Source organism: Mandrillus leucophaeus, unplaced genomic scaffold (genome assembly GCF_000951045.1).
Source record: "Mandrillus leucophaeus isolate KB7577 unplaced genomic scaffold, Mleu.le_1.0 Scaffold98, whole genome shotgun sequence".
Lineage (NCBI taxonomy): Eukaryota > Metazoa > Chordata > Mammalia > Primates > Cercopithecidae > Mandrillus > Mandrillus leucophaeus.
Genome location: NW_012110696.1, coordinates 2392961 through 2402842, shown reverse-complemented (window position 1 = coordinate 2402842; position 9882 = coordinate 2392961). Strand labels below are relative to the sequence as shown.

Below are 9882 nucleotides of genomic sequence, written 5' to 3'. Positions count from 1 at the left end.
CCCTGTGGTCGCACGGGGAGGGCTCGGGCGCCCCCTGACTGCGCACTGTGAGAGCTTCAGAGACCGGAGCTCCCTCCTCTGGGGCCCTGGCTCTCCCGGGCCCGCCCCGCGCCGTGTTTGGGGGTGGGCTCTCCAGCTGAGTGGGTGCCAGGGCGTGAGCCTGGGGCTGGGCCCTGAGCTTGCCCAGTGGCCGCCCCCTGTAGCCCAGACCGATGCCCAGGATCCTGCTCTTTGAGGTAAACCAGGAGTCTCCCGGGAGTGGGACGCCCCTGCAGCGGGACCTGGCCTGCCTGTCCCATTCCCTCCACCTAGAGCTGAGGGCCCGCCTGCCTGGCAGGGCCGGGGCCAGGGCTGGCGTTGGCCCCTCGTCTTACGGCCGCTCCCGTTCCGCAGGAAGATGGGACCTCCCAACATCCTTGGCCCTAAGGGTCATTTTATTAGTCACTGAGCGCACGCGCAGCGCCTGAATCCCGCGCCCGGGCAGTCCTGGGCTTGAACGTGTGTGTGGGCCGCGCTGCCAGCCATGCTGAGGCTCGGGACTGAGCCGCCCCTTTGCTGTCCCCAGCCCCCCGCTGCCACACAGACAGGCTGACCAGTACGTCCTCAGCTGGGACCAGCAACTCAACCTCGCCTATGTGGGCGCCGTCCCTCACCGTGGCATCGAGCAGGTCCGGACCCACTGGCTGCTGGAGCTTGTCACCACCAGGTGGGCGACGGGTGGGGCCTGGGTGTCCCAGAGCCCCTTACAGAGGCACAGACGGGAGGGGCAGGGCTGGGGGCTGCTCAGAAGACCCCTTGTTCCCCACTTTCCGCCGAAGCACCGTGTCCTTGCTGGCTGTGCTGGGGTGAGGGCTGTGTGCTGGAGGGAGCCCCTGCATGGGGCACGGTGGGCTTCCTGCAGGTCTCCCTGGAAGCTCAGGGTGGGCTGTGCCGCACCTGTCTCCTCGTGCACCCATGAGCATCCCTGTGTGTGTTTGCTGACTGGGCTGGGCAGGGCCAGCACCTGAGAACTGAGGGGAGGTCTTAACTGGTCACAGCACCCTGGGCCCTGATGCTGGTGCAGGTGGCCACCCTGTGACAGGGAGGCACAAGGTGTGAGGGGCACTTGGGTGTGTGGGGCCTTCTGGAAACACAGAGACCCTCATGCTCTTGGCCGGAGCCGCTGGCTCCTACCAGCAGGATGGGCACTAGGCAGGCCAGGGCATAGGGGGTCCTCTTGGCACCTTGGAGGCTGCATAATGTTGGGGGGCCCTTGTTCAAATAAGATGTCAACCCCGAGCGTCAGGCCAGACCCATCCCTGCTGAGCCGAGGGACAGCGAGGGTGTGGAGCATTGAGACCCAGCCAGCACTATGGGCCAGCCTGTCTTGGAGGCAGAAGTTCTTGATTTCTGAGTGTTTGGGTCCTGCGTGTGATCAGAGGGCCTCCTTACCCAGTCGGGGTTCCCCGGTTTCCCAGGGCAGCTGTGGCACAAGAGTGCAGCTCTTGGGCGGCTCCTCCCTGGGAAGGGTCTCAGCAGTGGCTTGCAGACGTCTGCTGTGGGCGCCCCTGGAGGGAGCAGAGGCTGCTGGACAGGCCTGGCCCTGCTACGGGTGGGCATCAGTGGCCTCCAGCTCCCTGTGGCGGGCTCGTGCTGTCTGCACGGCATCGTGCACACTGAGAAACAGCTGCTCCTCCTCAGCCACGTCCCCAGGGCCCTCCCCGAGGAAGCCTCCTCTGCTCAGAACATCTCTCACAGGGGGGCTGCAGCAGGCTAGCAGCAGGCTGATGCCCAGGGCCCCATAGTCTCGGCGCAGGTCCTGCAGCGTGGTCACGCCGGCTGCGTCCAGGAACAGCAGTGGGGCGCAGTCGATGACCACTGTGTGGAAGCCGGCCGCCGCAGGCGCCAGCGCAGCCCTGCTGCTAACCGCGCCCAGGTCCTTGCCCTGGGCAGGGCCTCCGTCGCCGACCTCCCACTCTGAGCCCCGCTCCTTCCTCCTGGCAGCCACGCACCCCGCGTCCAGCCCTGTGAGGCTGTAGAGTGACCGCAGGAAGAAGTCCTTGTTGGCGTAGTACAGCGGCCCCCCAAAGCGGAACACCCGCACGCCGGGCTCGGGGACGAGGCCCTCAAACTCTGTGGCATCCTCGTAGAAGGCCGAGTTCCCGATGCGGGCCAGCAGGGTGGCGCGTGGGCGTTGGGTGCGGCCGGCCAGGCTGAGCAGCGAGAGGATGACGCCGGCCAGCAGCCCGGCCTCTGTGCTGACCAGCATGCAGGTGGCCGCGGTGCCCGCCCAGACCAGCGCGTCGGCCGGGCTCATCCGCCACAGCCGTGGGAGGTCCCACACCTTGCGCAGGGCCCCCCGCAGGCTGACCACGATGACGCAGGCCAGCACGCTTCGCTGGAGGTCGTGGAACAGCGGTGCCAGCGCCAGCAGCACCAGCAGCACCACGGTGGCGCTGACCACACTGGACAGCTGTGTCCGGCAGCCAGTGGCTGTCTTCACCAGGCTCTTGGCCAGGGCGGCGCTGGTGGCGAAGCAGTGGAGGAAGGCGGGTAGCACGTTGCAGCAGCCCACAGCCAGCAGCTCCTGGTTGGCGCGCACAGAGTAGCCATGGTTGCGGGCGAACATCTCCGCCAGTGAGATGGAGAAGGCCGCGCCCACGAGGGCCAGGGCCACGGCATCCAGGGCCACACGCTGCATCAGCCTGGGCTCCGGGACCTGAGGGGGCATGAAACCCGTGGGGATGTCGCCGGCCACGCTGGAGCCAAAGCGCCTGTGGAGCTGCCCAAAGTGGGACACGAGTGTGGCCACCACGATGACCAGCAGCTCCGTGGGCAGGGGCACCCGCAGGCGGCGTCGGTAGCGGTCTGAGAGCTCCTTCGCAGCTAGCAGCACCGCCAGGCACACCGTGCTGGTGACCACGTCGCACACGTTGGCCTGCCCAGCGCTGCGCAGCAGGCTTAGCCATGTGAGGACCACCATGCCGGGCCCCTGGTGCCGCGGGATCCGCACACCCAGCAGGTGCTTGAGCTGCGAGGTCAAGATGGTCACGGAGGCCCCCATAGCAAAGCCGTCGAGCAGTGGCTGTGAGAGGTAGGCAGACACGAAGCCCAGCCGGAGGACGCCCATGAGGACCTGTGGACGGAGTGCAGTCAGGCCAGCAGGCGCCTGGCGGGAGCCACGTGCCCCTCACCAGCACCTGGCATGGCCCGAGGGGTGGTGGTCACGGCACAGGGCCTGACAATTCTGTTGCAGCACCATATGTTCCGAATCAGACTGCTCACACGGGCCTGTGTTCTGGCTCCACGCGTGCTCATGCCTGCAGACACTTGGGACATCCACACGGGCGTCACACATGCACGCAGTTGGCCACAGACACATCTAACCTTCTCACATGCAGAAGTCCATTTTATTTCAGAATTAAGACCTCTGGCATCAGAAGGTAGCCCCTTCCTCCTGCTTCCCACACATGGCGCCCACTACCCCCCATGCAGATGTGGAGCCAATGGGGGCCAATGTGGACAGGCCAAGGCAGGAGACATTCAGGGATGGGGAGGCCGTCCCCCACCCCACCTAGGACAGAAGGCCTGGGAGGCCACATGGCCTCAGTCTGGCACCACTGAGCCACAGCCACACCTGGCCTGCTGGCCCCCACCCAGGCCGTGGCCCAGTAGGCCGGCTCCCCGTGCCCCTCCCCTCCTGCACCCACAGCCCCTCTGCGTCAGTGCCTCTCTCTGGGATGCCCCGGCACGCCTCAGCTCTGCCCAAGCCTTGCTGTCTTGGGCCAGCACCTCCTCTGCCAACTCTGTGCTTGCCCCCAGCCTTGCCCTCGTGGATGGCCAGCACCTAAGGGGGGTGCCCTGGGCCCCTCCCTGTGCCCAAGCAGAGCTCCTCACCTGGTAAAGCCCGGTCATCAGCGTGAGGGCGGTGGCAATGCGGATGGCGTAGCAGTCACGCCCGCAGTCCAGCATGGCATCTGAGCTGTTGAGGATGCTGCTGTTGGCCCCGGGCTGCAGGCCTTCCTGGGAGGGGTCGAAGCCGGCCAGCTGGAGCTCCCGGTCCACCACCTGCCCCACCATGAGGCAAAGCAGGCTGAAGATGCCCACGGAGACGTGCCGTGAAGTGCCCATGAGGAAGTAGATGAGGTTGGCGAAGAAGGACGTATACAGGCTGTAGATGGGCTGCAGCCCGGCCAGCAATGAGTAGGCGATGGCCTGAGGCACCAAGATGATGCCGATGACCAGCCCGGACATGATGTCACCTGCCAGGTACTCCCGCAGGCGGTACTGACGCAGCCAGCGCGTGGCGGGGAGCAGGTCCTGCACCAGCGCCCGGGCGCACAGCATGCTGCACGAGCAGCTCCGCCACAGCCTGGCCTTCAGCATCTCACACAGACCCTGGGGTGCTGGGCGCTGCCGTCGGACCAGCACCGGCCCTGTGTCCTGCTGCAGAGGCTCAGGGGACTCGTCCATCCTGCAGCGTCAGGTCCTGTGGCCAACCTGCAGCCGAGAAGAGGGCATGGTCACAGGAGCCCCTGGATCCAGGGCCAAACGACAAGGTCCCGGGCAGCAGCGGGCCCCTTGGGGCGGACCCCTCACCCACCCAGGGCCGGGGATTGGTGCTGGGCCTTCTCCAGGCAGTGCGGGCCCCAGCCCCCTGCCCGGTATGGATGGACGCCAGGCCCTGGCGGCTCCAGAACCCATCATGGGGTGAGATGGGATTACGACACCAAGCCCATACCACGGGCTGTGCTGAGGCCAGCAGCGCTGAGGGGTGGAGTGGCAGGACCCTGTCTAGGCTCAGCTGTGGCCCACTGGCTCTGCATTTCCTGCCTGAAACCCACCCTGTAGCCTCCTGAAGCTCACCCGCCCAACGGGGAGGGAACAGGCTGGGCTGCCGCCGCACACACGTGTGCTTGGGGTCAGAATGTCACAGTCAGTGGACACAGGTGCAGGCAAGCCTGAGTCCGGCTGCTCTGCATCCACCTCCCGCTCCCCAGGCTGGCGAACGGTCCTGCTGTCCACCCCATGTCCACACCAGAACCCTCCCTTCCCCATCCAAACCATCGCCTCCTCTCTCGGAGATACCTTCCCCACCCCTCCGCAACCTGCCCTGTGGGTCCTGGGGCTGGCGGAAGTCTCAGGAAGAGGCCTCCTACGTCTCTGCCAAGCCTTGTGGGTGCTGGGACCCCAAGTCTGCCGGGGGAGCAGCGTTCAGACACCAGCCCAGCCCATCCGCTTGGCCTTGAAACAGAATTCTGAGAGTATGCCTAGACAGGGGCCCCATAAGGGCCAGCTGGGAGGGGAGGAGGGTGACTGGCATCTGTTTCCCCTGCCCAGACAGTTCTGGGACGTGAGGCGCCCCTTCCCAGGCTGCACCAGCTCACTGTGGAACGGCCATGACACACTGTCCCGAGGCAGCACCGAGAGGACCTAGCCCGCTGCACACAGCCACCCTGGGCTGGCAGAGCCGGAAGGGCACCTGACCTTTCCTTTGCCCTCGGAAAGCACCGTGGCGTTAGGGAGGCGGTGCTTAGAGGCCTGACCGGTCCCATGTGAGGCCCTGGGTCTGTCCTGTTTGCAGGCTCCAATGTACTTTCGCTTTAAAAACTTCTCAGCAATGTTAGGCAAAGACTTTGCTCCCAGGACACCAGGTGCCCAGGACACCCTGCAGCCTGGGCTAAGCCTGCTATTTGCACGCTGGCCCAGGGTGTGGGAGCTGCAGTCTCCTGGGGGGTGTGTTGGAGGAGTGGGTCAAGCCTGGTAGGTTGACACACGCAGGCTGGGCACAGCATCCCTGGGGCCCAGAGCAGGGGTCCTGGCCCTCAGGCAACATTGCAAGAGTTGTGTCCCCGTCCGTGGAAGACCCCACCACACTGGGTCCTTGGATGCCCTGAAGCCCACCCCAAGGCCCTGGGGTCCAGGTGTGTACAGTAGGGCCACCTGCCTTGAGCCTGAGGGTGCCCCTAAGAAATCACAAGTCCAGGGCATTTCTGGCCTCGGCTCCCACGCCCCCCTCTGATATGACCGAGATCTGGGCCCAGGATGGTTCTTACCTGAGGGAGTCCTCACAGGCGCAGAGGGCCCTGGGATGGCGAGGGGCTGGCAAGACCACTGAGGACCGCAGGGCCCTCTGGCTCCCGTGAGCGGCTGGGAGAGTGGAGGTGGTGGCTCTGGCGCCGACCTGCAGGCAGTGGTCTGTGCACTGGGCTCTGCGGTTGAATTATTTACTTACAGATTGCTGAGTCACGGGTTTATCCAGCCATGTTACCTGATCGGTGAATCCGGGAGTTGAACTGTAATCAGGCTCGTAGTAGTTAGAGCTGTGTGGGCCTCTGATGAGCTCCCAGCCTCCCAGGAGCGGCTGCAGCTGTGGCTCTGGAGCCCTGTCTGGAGGGCTTAGGGACCAGCGGGAGGCAGGGGCTCAGGGGCTGAGCACAGGCAACCCTTCAGCTCTGGGGTCTGGGGTTGACTGCAGCAGCCTTTAAACCCAGGCAGGGCTGAGGGAGGGTTGGTCTCCGTGTCCAGTTGGTGGACACCCTCCTGGTCCTGCAAGGAGCCAGCCTGGTTCAAGCTGGAGCAGGGTGGAGGCTGATAGCCAGCTCAACACAAGGCTGCTGGTGTGTGCAGATATGTATGTGCTCGCATGAGCCCTGTGTGTGGTGCTCACTGCCAACGGCAAGGGCTGCCGGGGGTCAAGATACCATGACTGGCCAGGGGCAGGAGTCCTGGTCTGCCCAGACCCAGCGCCGACCCGCAGTGCCTGGTCACCCTCACGGCTCCTCTGCCCTCCCCTCTACCATAGACTGGGACCGGCAGTGCCTGCTTTATACGGCTGGTGTGAAGATAAATGGTTTCTGAAAGTGAACTTCAATTAAGCCCACACATGACAATAAGGGTGAGCTGCTTTTTAAAAAGGAATTATTGGCCAGGCACGGTGGTTCACTCTTGTAAGACAGGAGGACTGCTTCAGGCCAGGAGTTCAAGACCAGCCTGATCAGCATAGTGAGATGCTCCTCACCTTTTCTTTTTTCTTTTCTTTTCAAGGCGGAGTCTTGCTCTGTTGCCCGGGCTGGAGTGCAGTGGCGTGATCTCTGCTCACTGCAAGCTCCGCCTCCCAGGTTCATACCATTCTCCTGCCTTAGCCTCCCGAGTAGCTGGAACTGTGGGCACCCGCCACCATGCCCAGCTAATTTTTTTTGTATTTTTAGTAGAGATAGGGTTTCACCCTGTTAGCCAGGATGGTCTCGATCTCCTGACCTCGTGATCCGCCCTCCTCGGCCTCCCAAAGTGCTGGGATTACAGGCATGAGCCACCGCGCCTGGCCAACCCCTGCCCTCCAACCTTTACAAAACTCAAAAGTAAAAAATTAGCTGGGTGTAGTGGTGTGTCTCTGTATCCCAGATACTCAAGCGACTGAGGTGGGAGCATGACTTGAGCGTGGGGGTTTGAGGCTGCCATGAGGTATGATTGTGCCACTACACCCTAATCTAGGCCACAGAGCAAGAACCTGTCTCAAAAACAAATGTTTTCACTGGCCCAGCACTTTGGGAAGCTAAGGTAGGAGGATCGCTTGAGCCCGGGAGGTCCAGGCTGCAGTGACGTATGATTCTACCACTTCACTCCAGCCTGCAAGTCTGTCTGTTTTTCTTTTTCTTTCTTTTTTTTTTTTTTGAGACGGTGTCTTGCTCTGTCGCCCAGGCTAGAGTGCAGTGGCACAATCTCGGCTCACTGCAGCCTCCGCCTCCCAGGTTCAAGCGATTCTCCTGCCTCAGCCTCCTGAGTAGCTGGGACTACAGGCATGCACCACCACGCCCGGATAATTTTTGTATTTTTAGTAGAGGCAGGGTTTCACTATGTTGGTCAGGCTAGTCTTGAACTCCTGACCTCGTGATACACTCGCCTCGGGCTCCAGAAGTGCTGGGATTACAGGTGTGAGCCACCATGCCCGGCCGGTTCTGTCTCAAAAAAAAAAAAAAAAAAAAATTAAAAAAAGAAAGAAAAATCAGACCTTGGCAATCACCTTGAGCAGTAAAAAAAAAATAACTCTTCCTTGGGAGCCTCAGCCCCCCCCCCCCCCCCCCCCGCCACTTTGACAGTGAGTATTGCTTGGGAGCCTGCACCGGGCACCTGTGGCCAGAGGGTGAGTGTAACAAGGGGCTGCAGGCCTCAGTGCTCTCCCATCCCAAGGGAGGCCAGGAGGCTGTGGTGGGTCCCTCAGGTGGGGCTGGAAGGCCAAGCTGGCCCTGGCACCTTGGGCAGCCTGACTTGGTCCTGGGAACAGAAGTCACAAGCTCTATTTCTCCTGTCCGCGTGGGATTGAAGCCAAGGGTCTCACAGAACCAGCTGATGTGCTGGGGCTTCATTCCGCCAGGACATGGACACAGACATTGATGGGGCAGAGCCCCAGAGGGAGGAGTCCCCGGACACTCACTCCACCAAAGGTACCTCCTCGTGGAAGCCGTCTGCCAAGCCCTGCTAGTTCCCCACAGCCCTGGGTCGGCCCAGGGAAGACTGGGCTGCAGTGCCCCCATTTGGAGGTGAAATGGGAGTGGAATGTAGTTGGGGTGGCCACAGAGTAGGAGACACCGAAAGTGTGAGATGTGGACAGGGCTGAACAGGCTCCAGGGTCTCTTGCCCCCGTAGCCTCCACCTGGGATGCCCTCTCCAAGTCTCATTTCTCCTCAGAGCCCCTGCCCTGTCCTCCAGAGTCTGAGCCCTCGCTCCCACCCCTGCCTAACCTGGGCCCCAGTGGTCCCTGGGAAGCAGCTGTTTGCCCAGCAGTTGGGAGCTGTGCTCTAAGAAGCAGTTGGCCAGTGGGTGGGGTAAGGCAGTCACGCAGGGCCTCAGGCCCCTCCCTGGGACAGATAAGGACCTCTCTGGGTGCAGCCACCGGAAGGGTTGTTGGAGAACTGGGGAGACCCAGGGGGCTGGGCTTGCTCCCTCAAGGTCTCCCTAAAGGAGCCAGGGAGGACCTGGGTGCTGGAGCAGGGGTGGGCGCCTGGTGCAGATGCCTGCATGCAGGGTAGGGTGGGCAGTGTCACCTGGGGCCACAGAAAAACCTCGAGTGGGAGGTGGTCCTTCCCCCTCAGAAAGGATGGTGGAGGTGTCCAGCGGTTGGCTTGTGGGGACCCATGGTGAGATTTTAGGCAGGCAAGCATAGTATAGGAACAGCCTCAGCCACACCGCAGGGGCCTGGCCTCAGGGGTCTTTTGTAGACATTGGGCCTCAGGCCCTTTTAGTCCCCACCTAGGCTGGGTGTCGAAAGCAGGTGAGGTCATCACTATAGGATCCTTGGGGTCTGACTGGCCCGCCTCCCACGTGTCTCTGCCTCAGTTTCTCTGAGCACTGAGGCAGTGGCTGGTGCTGCCCTGTGGTCAGGCCCAAAGGCTGAGTGCCCAGAGGTCCAGAGAGAGTGGGTAGCATATTCTACCCCAAGCCAGTGCGCGCACAGGGCTGCCGACACCTTCCTTCCCTGCTTGGCCCCGGAAACTGGGACCGGCCTGAACCGCTCTCCGGCCTGATCCCGTGGCCAGTTTTGTGCCACACACTTACTTCCTCAGTTTTGTCTTTAAATCAGCCCTTTTACATTGGAGTCCATTTACTGGGAAAAAAGACTTGGTATCCTTGCCTCCCACCCGTGGAAAGAAGCTGACAGGGCTTTGGGACCGGACCCAAGTTTATTCCCAGTGACCTTCCCGCGGGTGGGCGTGCTCCGAGGTCTGGAGAAGAGGAGGCCCCGGCCCTCACCCTCTAACACCTGCGTCCCCTTCGTCCTGGCCACAACTGCAGCTTCTCCCGAGAGGCACTTCTCCAGTGCCCGCCCCGCGCCCCCAGCCCAGCGATCCCGGCCTCTGCCCCTGACCCGCACTCTCCTTCACCCTCAGGAGCGCTCGGCCCTGC

The 9882-nt window shown here is 62.8% G+C and overlaps 2 protein-coding genes across 3 annotated transcripts in view; one reads left to right on the top strand and one right to left on the bottom strand.

The window, feature by feature from the left end:
- The first annotated feature begins 212 nt into the window (after positions 1–212).
- The window catches only part of IDUA (iduronidase, alpha-L-), a 15837-nt gene continuing 6167 nt past the window's right edge, over positions 213–9882 (top strand). The window contains exons 1-2 of the mRNA XM_011970925.1: positions 213–292; positions 566–706. Coding sequence (XP_011826315.1) covers positions 213–292; positions 566–706 — 221 coding nt within the window. The remainder of the gene's footprint in view (positions 293–565; positions 707–9882) is intronic.
- SLC26A1 (solute carrier family 26 (anion exchanger), member 1) lies at positions 418–6181 on the bottom strand. 2 transcript variants are annotated; one of them, XM_011970902.1, is made up of 4 exons: positions 6036–6181; positions 5467–5679; positions 3877–4479; positions 418–3115 (listed from the first exon to the last, which is right to left on the bottom strand). In XM_011970902.1, the coding sequence occupies exons 3-4, from the start codon at positions 4450–4452 to the stop codon at positions 1586–1588; spliced, it is 2106 nt and encodes a 701-aa protein (XP_011826292.1). In that variant the 5' UTR covers positions 4453–4479; positions 5467–5679; positions 6036–6181; the 3' UTR covers positions 418–1585. The 2 variants fall into 2 exon arrangements, with proteins under 2 accessions (XP_011826292.1, XP_011826290.1); XM_011970900.1 differs by lacking the exon at positions 5467–5679.

Coding starts and splice junctions, on each gene's coding strand:
- SLC26A1 (XM_011970902.1), bottom strand. CDS start 4,452: ATGGACGAGTCCCCTGAGCCTCTGCAGCAGGACACAGGGCCGGTGCTG. Junction 3,116..3,876: donor TGATGACCGGGCTTTACCAG/GTGAGGAGCTCT, acceptor CTCCGTCCACAG/GTCCTCATGGGCGTCCTCCG.